This window comes from Alligator sinensis, unplaced genomic scaffold, assembly GCF_000455745.1.
Source record: "Alligator sinensis unplaced genomic scaffold, ASM45574v1 scaffold1455_1, whole genome shotgun sequence".
Classification (NCBI taxonomy): domain Eukaryota; kingdom Metazoa; phylum Chordata; order Crocodylia; family Alligatoridae; genus Alligator; species Alligator sinensis.
The window spans coordinates 75,114-89,399 of NW_005843493.1; the positions used below are offsets into that span (position 1 = coordinate 75,114).

The 14,286-nt window shown below is 51.9% G+C and overlaps 1 protein-coding gene across 3 annotated transcripts in view; it reads left to right on the top strand.

The window, feature by feature from the left end:
* The first annotated feature begins 73 nt into the window (after nucleotides 1-73).
* LOC106721826 (zinc finger protein 420-like) overlaps nucleotides 74-14,286 on the top strand; it is a 40,407-nt gene continuing 26,194 nt past the window's right edge. For 2 of the 3 annotated variants that reach the window (XM_025195400.1, XM_025195401.1), the window contains exon 1: nucleotides 83-293. In XM_025195400.1, the coding sequence (XP_025051185.1) occupies nucleotides 119-293 (175 nt within the window). In that variant the 5' untranslated portion in view covers nucleotides 83-118. Of the gene's footprint in view, nucleotides 294-716; nucleotides 807-1,099; nucleotides 1,264-2,246; nucleotides 2,374-6,371; nucleotides 6,489-7,780; nucleotides 12,342-14,286 lie in introns of those variants that run through there. The other variant, XM_014527409.2, reaches the window with a different exon arrangement.

Genomic DNA, 14,286 nt, shown 5'->3' on the forward strand with positions numbered 1-14,286 from the left:
GTCCAATGGGTGAAACTAATTCCCCATATTATGTACCTGACATTATTCATACCATTATTCGTTAAGGGTCGAGTTTATGTTAATCCTGTTCAAACTATTCAAACCTATTACATTCAATATGACAGATATGTCATTGGACAAGATGGTGCCCACTGGGGCATTGTGGGAACATCTCAGATCCTGCCTGGCATGGCCACAGCCCTTGAAGGAGGCAGGACAGGATGAAACCGCAGAGCCTCAGGACGAGCCCCTTTGGGTCCCCAGGAAGGAGCTCCTGCCCCAGCAGGACCCAGGTAAAGCACTGGATGCAGGGCAGGGCCTGGGTCTGGGGGCCTGAGTGACTGTCCTGCATTTGGGGCGAGAGGCTCAAATCTCTGTCCCTGCGACGCCGTGAGCATTTGTGACCACGTGGCTGGGGTGGGACAGGGCTCTGACCTGCGTGGCTGGGCAGCACCGGGCTGAGGGCCCCGGGCTTTCTCACTGCATGTGTGCAGCACCCAGCAGAAAGATCCCTGAGCTTGGGTGATCCCCGTGGTGCTGCAGTGGTCACATCAATGGTGTAATGGGTGTCCTAACAGTCAGGGGTCTGCTCAGCCCTTTTTCATGCCCCGGTGACCCTCTGTGCCCAAAACAGGGCTGGTGCAGGTGTCGGGGACATGAGTTTGCCCAGTGAGGTTTGGCTGGTACACTTAGCCCAGGCCTGTGTCCTGCTGCAGATCCCCTGAAAAGAGAGGAGACCTGGGAGTGGTCAGCTCATGAAGGCTCCTCAGGCTGGTGCCCCAGAGCAGGCCCTTGTCCAGGAGCAGGTAAGGAGCCGTGTTTGCACCTTTTCTAGTAGCAGGAGGCATCATCCATCAAAGGAAAATCTCTTTGCCAGAACGTTTTGATGGGGTCAGTGCTCCAAGAGGCTGGGTTTTTGCATTTTCCCAGTGCCCCTGGAAGTCTTTCACACACCTTGGAGCAGGCAGACCTTGTATTTGCCTTCCCCCTACCTTTAGGCCTCTGGCTGCCTTATTCCCAGGCGGGTACAGGTGAACAGCAGGGTTTTCCCCGTGCTGGCAGCACCCGGGCTAACTTGTGCATTCTGTTCCCCACTCAGCAGGTGCAGGGACCCCGAGCAGAGCTGAGGAGGAGCCTCATGAGGAAGGGCCTGGAAACCTGGAACTACAGGGGACTCCCCCATGGAGACTGGGGGAAGAGGGCTCCCTGACACCTGATCCAGGCCAACTGCACGTGGGGCAGGACAAACCCCCAAAGCAGAAGGTGAGGAGACACCAGCTTCAGTCGGGGTTGGGACTGCAGCTCAGGCAGAGACCAGAAGGAGCCAGTGGTGCAGGGAAAATACAGGGAGTGGAGAGACCTAAATAGTGAAAGGAGGAGGCTTCGTTGGTGACAGCAGCTACAACCGCACCAAGCTGGCATTAGCTGGAGCTGGCTCCCCAGTGCAGGTAGCGAGGGGTGCTGACACTAGAAGGCTGGGTCAGGATCTGTGGAGCCAGAGCTCCCTCCTCTGGAAACACTCCTTAGGGTGCTTCTGAGGAGTGCTCAGACAGAAGCTTTAAAGACTGGAAGAACCAAGGAAGAGCCCCTCTGGGGACTGAATGATACCCAGCCAGCACCAGGGAGCATGGTGCAGTGGTCCCTACAGCTGACCCCAGCAAATTGCCTTGAACATGGCTCAGACTATGGAGCATAGAGGGTCACTTTAGCTGATGCCAGCAGGATTTCTCCAGCACAGCCAGTGACAAAGCAGCTTCATGGTCAGGTAGTTTGGGAGGAGTGAGCAGTGCACCTGGTTGCTAGACATCACTCTTAATCCAAAGTGAGGTAGACGGAAGGATACGTTTGCACCTTACAAACTAACTGAATCAGAGATGCATACAATAGGACTTTGTGAGCCCAACTCATTTAATGAGATAGTCTGTCCTGTGCAAATCTCACTATCAAGTAGAACATGTTTTATATGCTAAAGATCAAGAAAGGAGGCAGGGAAGAGAGAACCATGGGAGGAGAGACGGTGCTGGGAGAGGAAAACAAGTAAAGACCCTAAATGAGAATGGTAGAGATGGGGACTGTGGAGGACACGGGCCGTGTGGGCTGACATCCACGGGGGTGGCACGAGCCATTCTCCACTTAGACGGCTAAGACCCAAATCTTTGCATCGCAGAGTAAGTACAGATCAGGGCTGTGGGGGCTGGAGGCAGCTGGAAGAGAAGATGCTGATAGTGTAATGCTTGTGACGGCAGCTCCGGGAGGCCTTTGAGGACATGGCAGTGTACTTCACGCGGAAGGAGTGGGAGCTGCTGGAAGAGGAAGACAAGGAGCTTTACCGGGACCTGATGCTGAGGAATTACCAAGCTCTACTTTCCCTGGGTAAAGCTCTGCTTCTTGCTTCTCCCTGGAACTGTGAGCTCTGAATTTTGTTGCCATCTCCCTGTTTTTCAACTCTCAGATCCTCCTGGACTTTTGCCTGGTAGTTTAAATCCACTTCCTTCCCACTGCTCTGTCAGTGATGAGGCCTCTTGTATTTTGTATTTATAATATCCTGTTTCATCTGATCCTTTCATCTTCATTTACCTCTTCCCCAATTGTTTAACTCCTGGTGCTTCCATTTTCAGCAGATTCTTGGTAAGATGATCCTTTTGCCTTCCCAGCGTGTCCCTATCCTCTCCAATTCATTGGCTATACAAATTCACTACGAGGAATAATAACTCCTTGGAGAATTATTCTGATTTCCTCCTGCTCTTGCCTTAGGTGTCCTATACAAAGACAGGTAGCAAATCCTAGGATGCTCAGTTTGGTGCTATCTAAACCCTCCTCCGTTGGTTACCACCCAGAAGAAGTTAATGGAAGTCCTAATCAGCCTCTGCTGCTACAACAGATGGATTAAGTGTTTTCTCAACTTCTTCTCTAGTGATGCATGTACCCGTGATGGGACCTGGGTACTTCTCACAAGGACTCACTGGAAGCTTCTGTCCACATTCCTTCCTGACATCTTCATTTCCATAGATCAAAGCCTCTGGCTTTGTGGTATTTACTTTGAGTTATGTGCTCTCAAGCCCACTCTGCCATTCACAAAAGTTTTCTTGTCCTCCTAAAATCTGCTGCATATCAGATGCTCATCACTGTCATTAAAAATAAGTGGGATAGGTGCATGACCTAGTTAAAAACCAGTTTTCATTTCCAGAGGATGTCTAATACAGGGGCTTGTTCTGGCTTCAGTGAAAGTTTGTGGTACTTGGCTTTTACTAGGCCAATTTGCTCTGCTGGTGCTTTCTTCCCCCTCTATTTCACCCAAAGAGTTTCCTCAGGGAAATGCTCAGATGCTTTTTCTACCTTATCAAAGGCCATATAGACCATTTCTACATGATGGGACTTCACATACTGTAAAATGTGTCTCCTTCTGCCTTCTTATGTCCATATCCTTGACTCCGAGGATCTTAGTTTCAACCCCAGCAGTACTTGCAAACCTGTCTACTCATGTCCCCTTGTGGGATGATCCTCCCCCCGGATGGGACCATTGCTGTAGTTGCAGCTTGAGTTCTTATAAAAACATCCTTTCCTGGGTCCCATTAATGAACTACCCCTTTCCCCAGGAAAAAAGAAAAGTTTAATTGTCAGCCATCTGTCATGGACTTTTTTCATTGCCACAGGTTCTCACTATAAACCTTCCCTGGGGATAAACTCATTTATGATACAAAGATACAAGGATAAACTCATTTATGATACAAAGATATCTGAAATCACAGAGCTATTATGATGTTATGCATTCATCAATGTCCAATTTCTATTAATTTTGGTACCTTGAAAATAGTAAAACCTTTATTTTTCTGCTTTCGATTACATCACAGATCACTGCATCTCCACCTCTGTCCCTGGTGACCACGGGTCATCTACATGTGAAATTAATGCAACGCAATAAACTCCGGAGCTGTTCACGTTGATGTTAACTTCCCCCAGGTACAGCATCTACATGTGCAACTGGGACCGCAGCAGCTTGAGCCACTGCAGAGCAGACCTGAGCTGACAGTGGGCATTGGGGCCAGCCCTGGGCTCTGTGTGGCAGTGTTTGGTGGCAGAGGAGCTTGCTGGCGTGTGAGGGTGCAGAACCTGAGAAGCCATGTGGCTAGGAGGCAGGCAGCCCCCCCACTTTAGCACCTTGTACCCTAGATAACTATCTACACGTGGAATACAGTGCAGTTACTTACTCCACTCTCCCCAACAGCACTGTCTTACAGCGGAGTTAACTTACTGTGCTCCAGTACTGGTGCACATGTGGACAATCGCACTTCACTGTGGAGATAATTAGTCAACTGCACAGTAAAGTGCACGTTATAAATGCACCCTGTTAGTTGCGTATCCTTTTTATACTTCTGAGTGGTCGGTGCTTTGTTTCCCAGGACCATCTCTTAAGGAACTTGTGTTCCTGGGGAAGCCAGGGAGGCTACTCGGCTCCTGTCCTGCTCTGGCTCTGGGGACCCTCCCTGGACTGCCACGTCTTGATGTTCTTAGTGCAGTGTGGAAGGGAGGCTGCCCCAGGGCCCTAGAGGGAGCTCCATGTTGGCCTGTGCCAGCAGATCCCCTTTGACCCTGTTGGATTCACTCCAGTCCTTGGATTTAGCTGGCCGTCCCAGCCCATACATGTCTTCCAGGACACCTTTTGCATTATGGGCTAATCACAGCCTCTGAACCTCTCTTAGGGCTGTGTCCATGCCTCACAGGTGTTACTGACTCACAGTTGGGTGTGGGAATTTTCTCTCAAGCCAATGTCTGACCATTCTAGGCCTCCCCACCCTTGCCAGGGCCTTGGCCTTCCCAGTTTCCTCTTACTGGCCCCTTGCTACCAAGGCCAGCCCCACCAGGCCCAGCTCCTGGGTTCCTGCCCTGTCACTTCAGTCCCTTTGGGCTATGCCCCTTGCTTCTTGTTCTGGTGGCCTGGCCCCAGTGTTCACCCCTCACCAGCTACAGGTTCATAGATTCATAGATGTTAGGGTCGGAAGGGACCTCAATAGATCATTGAATCCAACCCCCTGCCATCGCAGGACAGAGGGCTGGGTTCAAATGACCCCAGCCAGTTGCCTATCTAACCTCCTCTTGAAGACACCCAGGGTAGGGGACAGCACTACCTCCCTTATCGATTCATAGATGCTAGGGTTGGAAGGGACCTCAATAGATCATTGAGTCCAAGATAGATCATCAAGTCTGAGTCTCTGACCTTGGTTGTCACCTCTTTCACCTGGGTCTCTGGGCTACAGGCTCCTGGCCCTTGTCCTCACCCCACTTAGGCTGTGGTTTTGCCCATAATGGGCACCGTGCTCCAGTCTCTCGCTCCTCTGCTCTCACTCTCCCTGGCCTGAACCTTGTCTATCCACAAGTCCTCTGGCTGTGACAGAAAACTGTCCCCCACTAGGTTCCAGCCGCTTCCTGGCTTAACCGTGCTGCTGTCCTCCATACTGGGCCCTACTTCCCTGGGTGGCAAGCATCTAGTTTTCAGTCTCAAGGCCTCTCCTGTCAGCCAGGCAGTCCCCGTTAGCCACCCTGTCATGGAGCTCTTTCTTCTGCAATTTGCAGGGCCAGACTGCCTGCCCTGGCTCAGGACCTGGCTTTTATCTCACTCCTGCCCTGACCACTTCTGGGCAGGTGTCTTATTAGCCCTGGCGCAGCTGTCTTCCCCCGTTCTAATGGGCAGCCTGTTGCTGCCCTGTTTCCTATCGCTGTAGCTCTACTGCTTCAATAGACTGTCCCCCCACCATAGTATTGCTGGGTAGCTAGCACAGCAATTGCCACTTTGGGTGTGTCTACAGGTGACGCTACGGCACAGTCGCAATGCTGTATGATGATGTAGCATCCACTGGTGTCTACATGTGACCAACAGCTATTCACCATAGCGGCATGCTCCCCTGTCATAGCGTATCGCTACTGCAGAGTAGCAGCTACATATAACCATGTGATGGCCCAGTATGGGCGGTTACTGTAACATGCTTTAGTAATTCCAAAAGGAAGTATTAAAGCATGGTGTAGTAACAATGTTGCTATAGAGCAACGTGTAGGCGCAACATTTGGCTTCCTATTCCCTTGTAGGTCCCCTTTATTAGGCTGCCTGAATGCTGTTTACTGCTGTTTTCCCTTTCAAAGTAGCAGGAGCCATAGGCTCCCTGTTACCCTATCCTTCCACTGCGTGAGTGACGAGGACCATCTATGGAAGGCTTTTCCCTGCAGTGCTTTCTCTTTTATCCTACATGTCCACCCCCCTTTTCCTTCAAGGCCCTAGTAGGATCCTTGAGTTCATTCGATCCAATCCCCAAATCCCCGTTGGTTCTTCTCCATCCAGTACTCCGTCACGAACACTCTTTAACTACTGCCCCAAACAGGATATCAAGGTCCGACACCTGACTTAATCTGCCGCATCGAGCAAGGAGAGGTGGATCTCTGGGTTTGTGATGATGAGAACCATGGGGAAAACTCAAAAGCTGAAGACCTCTTGCCAGGTGAGTTGTTGCAGACCCTTCCACCTGACTCCGCTCTCAGAAATGCTCAATACCCAAAGTGAGGCGGGGACCTGGAAACTGCAGACCTGCCCTGTGCTGCCACTCGGGGATACTAACCTCCAATTGCTTGTTCTCTAATATGTCCAGCTAGGGGTTGTTTCCATTCCCAGAATCCTTTTTCCTCCTGTTAGAGGACAGTCAAGTTTCCTGTCTTGATTTTTAGGCACAGGCCTGGTTCCCCTGGGATAAGATTATCTTTATCTTTCTTTTTCTATCTTCACTTAGCAGTGCAAGAGTTGATTTCCCAGCCCATGGTAGCTAACACCCTCTTACCAGGGCATGATAGGATTTGTGGTCCCCCATAGAAATCAGTGTGTTTGGCCAAAGCTCTGCATTGTCATTTTTGTTGGACAAGAGGCAGGCTGGGGCTCTCCCTTGTTTCTTCTGGTTACGTAAATGTGGTACCCAGAAAGTATTTAATAAAGGTCTCAGCCTGCATAAAATAGCTCTATGTGGTGGTTGGGATTCACAAGCTTTTGCGTTGGCTGGGAGAAGTGAATCATTTTATGGTTTGCACCAAAATCTCCCTCTTTCTGTGCCATGTCTGTGACTGTGTGTGTCAGAAGCCTTGGGACTCGGCACAAAGTCTACATGTAGGTTAATGTCTGTACCTCTGAAGCATCTAGTCCTAGGTAAGGCCATGCTCCCTAAACATTCATGTCTGCTGACAGCTTCCTGATCTCCATCATAAGGCTGTTCACGCTTTTTCCCAGATGCTGCTCTCTGGACAGCCATGCATCAAGTGTGAGCACTGGGGATGAGCCCTGAGCAGTCTCACAAATGCACTGTGGCTGCTGGAGCATGCCAGCCCCATCAGGTGGAGTGCTCGGTATCATCTCCGTCACCCATCGGTGCTGTGGTATAGAGCAGCCCTTAGCCTCATTCTTCCTTTAAGCAAACGCTTCTGATCTCATGCTCAGCCTCTTAGTGCATGAAATCATTCAGGTACTGTCCTAATACACATCCCTCACGTGATTCTTCCAGAGGACTCTGAGGTGATGGGGCTCAGAGCTGTGACACAAGTCCTCCAAGTTGCAGAACAGTAGGATTTTATATGGACCTTCCCTCCCTCTCCCCCAGCACTTGGGGTGCTAGAAAAAAGAGCTTACTTAAGTAAATACAAGTACCAAGCTCCAGCCCTACTCTGAGGTGCATCCCACCTGAGGGAACAGCAGCTTTTCTCCTTTTGTGGCAAGGCAGGGCTAATCCAGAGTTTTTTTTTTTCCACCCAGGACCTTCCTTGATGCTGAGCAGAGCTGAGGAGCAGCCCCCAGAAGAAGGGCTGGTAGATCTGCAGCCACCACAGACGTCCCTAAGTAGATTAAGAAGGAGGGACCCCCCAAGTCCCAAGAAGGACCATCGGCATAAGAGGCCAGGCAGGTCCCAAAACCAGATGGAAAACATGTTGTTGAACAAGGTACTGACTCCTCTTGGGTGTGAGAGCGGAGCAGAGATGAAGCTGAGCAAGAGCCAGGGTTACAGGGAAGAATTTGATAGGCTGAGAGAGAGGAAATATCCGAAAAGAGAGATTCACCAGGGAGAGAGAGTTCATCCAAACTCTGCTACTACGGTGGGCCTGAGGGAGAAGCTGGAGCTCACCACCAAGCTCAGGGAGAGGGCTGAGCTGACCTCTGAGTGCCGGGAAACTTTCAGTTGCCCATCACAGCACCAGCACATCCACTCAGGGAGGAAGACAATCCAGTGCAGGACGAACTACACCGGCAGGGAAGAGCTGTCCTGTCACCAGTGTGTGCACAGCGGGGAGCAGCCATCCCACTGCACCAAGTGTGAGAAGAGCTTCAGCCAGATGTCCAAGCTGGCTCTGCATCAGCTCATCTGCACCGGGGAGAAGCCATATCAGTGCTCTGTGTGTGGGAAGAGCTTCACCCGCTCCGCAAGCCTGGCTGGGCACCAGCGCATCCACACAGGGGAGAAGCCACATGAGTGCTCTGCATGTGGGAAGCGCTTCACACACTCCTCCAGTCTGTTCTACCACCAGCGCATCCACACAGGGGAGAAACCACATCAGTGCCCTGAATGTGGGAAGAGCTTCACCCAAGTCTCCCACCTATCCCGGCACCAGGAAATCCACACGGAGAAGAAACCACATCAGTGCCCTGAGTGTGGGAAGAGCTTCACTGAAGCCTCCCAACTTGCCCAGCACCCACACATCCAAGCAGGCGAAAAGCCACATCAGTGCCCTGAGTGTGGGAAGGGCTTCACCCAAAGCTCCCACCTGGCTCGGCACCGGCGCAGCCACATGGGGGAGAAGCCACATCAGTGCCCTGAGTGTGGGAAGGGCTTCACTCAAGCCTCCCACCTGGCCCGGCACCAGCTTATCCACAAAGGGGAGAAGCCATATCAGTGCCCTGATTGTGGGAAGAGCTTCATTCGCTCCTGCCACCTGGCCCAGCACCGGCATGTCCACACAGGGGAAAAGCCACATCGGTGCTCTGAGTGTGGGAAGAGCTTCATCTGGTCCTCCCAGCTGGCCCAGCACCAGCATATTCACACAGGGGAGAAGCCATATCAGTGCAAAGAGTGTGGGAAAAGCTTCGCCTTCTCTTCCCACCTAGCCCAGCACCGGCACATCCACACAGGGGAAAAGCCACATCAGTGCTCTGAGTGTGGGAAGAGCTTCATCTGGAACTTCCAGCTGGTCCAGCATCAGCGCATTCACACGGGGGAGAAGCCATATCAGTGCAAAGAATGTGGGAAGAGCTACACCCTCTCTTCCCACCTGACCCGGCACCAGCGAACCCATACAGGGGAGAAGCCATTTCAGTGCCCTAAGTGTACAAAGAGTTTCACGGAAGCCTCCAGCTTGGCCCAGCACCAGCGCAGGCACACAGGGGTAAGGCCATTTCAGTGTCTTCAGTGTGGAAAAAGCTTCACGCAGTCCTCCCACCTGACCCGGCACCAGCAAATCCACATAGGGAAGAAGCCACATTAGTGCTCAGAGTGTGGGCAAAGCTTCACTCTCTTCTCCCAGCTGGAAAAGCACCAGTGCACCCACACCCAGGAGCATCCATAAATCTGCCAGCACTGCAGGATGGACTTGGGGATGTCTGTGTGTTTTGCACCCACCAGTAGTTGCATGCTGCCAGGCAGCTTCATCCTGGGAAGAGTGCAGGAAGAGTTCACCCTGCCCTCAGCCTGTTTAGGGCACCACAGAGCTCACAACATCTAGAAGTTGATGTGAAAAGTTTGATTTTTGGGTGGAGGCTAGGAAGAAATACCTGAGGCAGAGGCTAGCCCAGATGTTGGGGGAACCTCTGAGTTATTATCTTTGCATCAGCCTTAGACCAGATACATTCTCCTTTATTCTTTGTGAGCAATCAGTGGTCCTGGGGGAGAAGTGCACTAACTTTAGGGTTCCCTCCCAAGACTACTGGCTCCATATTACACTCGGAGACTGACCTGTGCTCTGTCCTCCATGCTGGTCCCAGGGTCCTGGTGAGGCTCTTGAGTTGCAGAGAGAAGAGCGTTAAAGGTTGGCAAAGCATTTCTTGCTCTCTGCCCTGACCTTGTCTTTCCTTACCACCACCATGACCCCTCTCCCAGACCTGCTCATGCTCATCGGGTGTCTGCAAGCTGCTGTTGCTCCTGCTGTCGCTGCCTGAGCCAAGTTTAGCAGCTTTTGCTTTTTAGCCTCTCTCCTCAACTCTGCACCACCAGGTGCCAGTTGCTTCCCCTGCCCTCCTTCCCATCATCCCATTCTCTGCAATGGATTCCTTTGTACTAAAGCCCCAGAACTGAGCATGTTGGGTCCCTGTGTTGTGTCTCCATGTTCTCTCCAGAGCTGTGAAACAGAAACAAGCCAGGGGCTGGAGCCTTTTTCATGGCAGATGATTCCCAAGCCCTTCCCTTTTGAGAGGGTTCACCACAATCAAGAGCTTTTTCCTAATACTCAGGAGCGGGGGTTGTCACACCGGAGGCATTGCTCCTACATAGTGCTGTACAGCAAGGACCCTGTGCTGGGGGGTTTTGAAGGAAGCTCTGCGCAGGAGTCCCTTTTCTGGGTGAAAAGAGGTAACAGGCTGAACGAGGTGCAGCCTGTGCAGGTTCTGCTTCTCCTTTGGAAGTGTATTGAAAGCAGGAGGGAAAACACGAGGAAGAAAGGTGTGAGGAGAATAGAGGAGGAGTTTGAGCAGGAAAAAACAGAAGCAAAGATGGTGAAGGAGAGCAGTGCCAGGACATGATTTTTGAGGAGTTGCTCTGGCTGGATAGGTGCTGGAGGAAGGAGGAGGAAAGGGTACAACAGGCGGCGAGTACCTCAAGAGCAGGGAGAGAGGTGGGGCAGACTCCGAAGAAGAAAGAGAGGAGGGGATGGGATGGCTCACTGAAAGTGAAATCAGAGAAGTGAAGGATTGGCAATTCCTGGTGAGAGAGGTGCTATATAGCACACAGGGGCATGGGTGATGGGGTTTTCCAGACATCCTCTTGTTTATCTTTGCAAAACGTATCAGCTTTTCTTGCACCTTGGTAGTGGGAGGTAAATCCCAAACCACGTTTTATCAGAGATCACGTGAGGAGATCATGTGTGGAGAAGACAGGGAGTGGGCACATACCCGAGCACAAAACCTTCAGCATTACAACTGCCAGCATTTTATGCCGTCTTGGAGGCGTTCGAGAATAAATAGAACCGGCAGCAAGCAGGGTCCGTACTTGTCCGGTCAAAGGACCGCCTCACTCTGGTGGGACACCTGAATGAGGAGAGATCAAAATGGCTGTGTGTGACACTTTTAAGGTGGACTTGTTGGAAGAGCAGAAAGATTTGGAATGGCAAATGGTGCACCAAATCCTTCTAGTTCAGCACCGACAGGAGACTTGGAGATCAGAGAGTGAAATGAAGAGCCCAAGGCTAACTGTGCAGAGGAAGGATCTCAGAGGCATGTCTGGGAATGTCATGTTAAGAAGAGGGAATGGACCGGAGTGGGATGCCTTCTTGAGACGCTGGTGTAGTTATGGACTGTGACACACGAGATGGTGCACTGGGAGAGTTCCCACAACCTAGAAACGTGCGTGCAAGGAGAGGACGAAAACGGCTCATTTGTCTTAAAAAAGTGATTTGGAACTGGAGAGATTTGATTGTGCATAGACATGTCGAAGCAGCAATCAGAGACATTGTAAAAGTAGGCTGAATAAGTCAATGCGGCACTAAGGGAACAAGAGGAATCGGGGAAGGGAAAAAGCTTTTCGGGGGGGGGTTTGGTTTTTGTTTAATTTTTGCACTCCCCACATGTGAAGAATATGTTGTGTTAAATTAGGTTTCAAATGGGGAAATGGATGAATTTGTGTGTGTGTGGGAGACAGAGGTGTTTTCATGTTAAATATAATGGGTTGTTGGGTACAGTAAATTAATTTTTTTGTTAAAAGAAGGAAAATGTTTTATATTTTGCTGCTGTAAAAAACACGGACAATAATAACAGTAAGAATTATAATAATATTTCCCAGCCTCTGCACCCTGATTCCACATCTGACCACCCATTGCTGACCCTTCACAAACACTGGGAGCTTACAGAAGTTACATTTTTGCACAATTAACCATCACCTAACAAACATACATGGCTGCAGATCCATTTTTAAATGGCTGTGTGCACAAAAATAAAGGAGCCGTTGTTAAATCAGCTGTTGGATGAAGGCACATAAAGACAGAGCGCCTTAACAAGCTTGCATACAGTTTATTGCAGGGGCGTATTTCAATTTTCTGGCAGTTCTACCCACATACCATGTGCATAGGCATGCAAAGGACTCTGCTCTAGCCTGGAACCAACAGAGTTTGTCTTTGGGCCTGCCCCAGTGCCTGGGCTGGATCCCTTGTCAGCTGTCAATGCCTTTTCCCAGTCCTGCCTCTCCCTCGGACCATCTGAGTCTTGGAAGGGGGATGGTCTTGCAGACAGTCTTCACAGTTGCATGTGGTCTGGGGGGGTGGGAGAGAGAGAGGGGAAGAGTGACTAATCCCTGCACAGCTGCCTTGCTAGTTTGGCCTGGAGGAGCAATCCTCCTCCCTGGGCTCCTCTTTGCATGGGGTGGGGATAGAGAGAGAGCCTGGGATCCAGGAGGCAGAGTCTGCTTGCAGCTGGCAAATCATTCTCCGGGGCGGAGGGGAACCCCTCCTGGCTTCCTCGCTGGTTCCAGCCAATGGAGCAGGCCACTGCCCGGACATCCCCTGGGTTGCGGCGGCTCTTTGCCAAGAGAGCACCAGGGACCCAGCAAGGATAGCCCCACAGACAGCTTGCCCAGTTGCACTGACTAATCCCCGCCTGGCTTCCTCACCAGTTCTGACTGGCAGTGCAGTCCCTCTCCCTGGGCTTCCCCTGGGTGGGGAGGAACCGTCTGTGGGGGGAGAGCCCGGGAGCCAGGAGCAAGAGCCTGCTGACGGCTGGTAAAAATCACACTATAGGAGGGGAGGGGAACCGTGCCAGTGGGGCAGACACAGCCTCACTACCTGGGATCCCCTCGAGTTGGGGGCTCTGCAGAGAGAAGGAGACTGGGGTCTATCTGCTGTCAGATAGATCTCGTATGCATCCTGTCCCGTTGTGCTGTGTGGGGAAGGCTCTCTTCCCAAAATACACCTTGGAATGCATCCTGACAGCCAGGACGAGCACATGCACAAGCTTCTGTTGTCAGAGTCTCCCTGCTGTGTGTCTTGGTCATCCCTCACCACATCCTGGTGCCTGACTTCCTACGCACAAGCAGGGATACAAAAGAAGCAACCGCGGGTCCTGCTGATCACCCTGCGGGATTTGCCAGGGACTGCAGGACATCACACATGCCCAGCTGGACCTGATGAGACAACGGGTATCCCTGCAATGCAGCCTTAGCCTCACAAGCATGCAGCTGGCAGTCCTGAGTCTTGTCACCCCACCTCCATGCCCAGCAAGCATCCTCAACTCTGCCTCTGACTTTCTCATGGTTGGTGAAGATGAGGCTATCCTGGATGCCATGTATGCCAGGGTGCTCCCACACCACCTCCAGACTTGAGAGCAGTGTCTGGATGCACCCAAGACCTGACTAGTTTGAGACCTGCATGCACTAGGCCATCTTCATGGATGTTGTCACCTAGGTGGCCTCCCACATTGTGTCCCAGAACACCATTGTGGCCAACACTCACTCTAGAGAAGTGGGTTGTCATTACTGGCTTGAAGCTAGTCATCCCTTCCAGTCTCTGCTATGTTGCCAACCAGTTTGGTGTGGGCAGGTCCATGGCCAAAGATGCCACCTGGGAGGTTGGCCTGGTCATCCAGAACTTCCTGGTGAATCGATTTCAGGCTCTGGGGCCTGGGAGCATGGTGACCTCGCCTTGTGGGGTCTGCTCCCTTTTGGGGTCTCTGGCGCGCCAGCTGGAGGAGCTCCAGGCCACAGTCCAGAGACTGCGTGCCATCAGGGACTGCAAGCAGGAGATAGACTCCTACTGCCAGGCCCTTCTCCCCCGGGAGGCAGAGGGTAGACCACAGTCCCCCTCCACGCCAAAGGAGGACTTTGGGACCTCCTGCTGTGTCCAGCCAGGGGCATGGACCACAGTGGGCAAGGGCCCTAAGGCCCACCGCACCAAGGCCCCTACTCCACCAGAACTGAGCAACAGGTACGCACCTCTTGCTGCCCCAGCAGAGCCTGCTGAGTTGCCGGCCCCCACAGGCAACATGGTCCCAACTGCAGCTACCGCCCCTGCTCTCCCCAAGACAAAACGTAAGGTGTTTGTTGTGGGAGACGCCCTCCTGAGGGGGACTGAGGG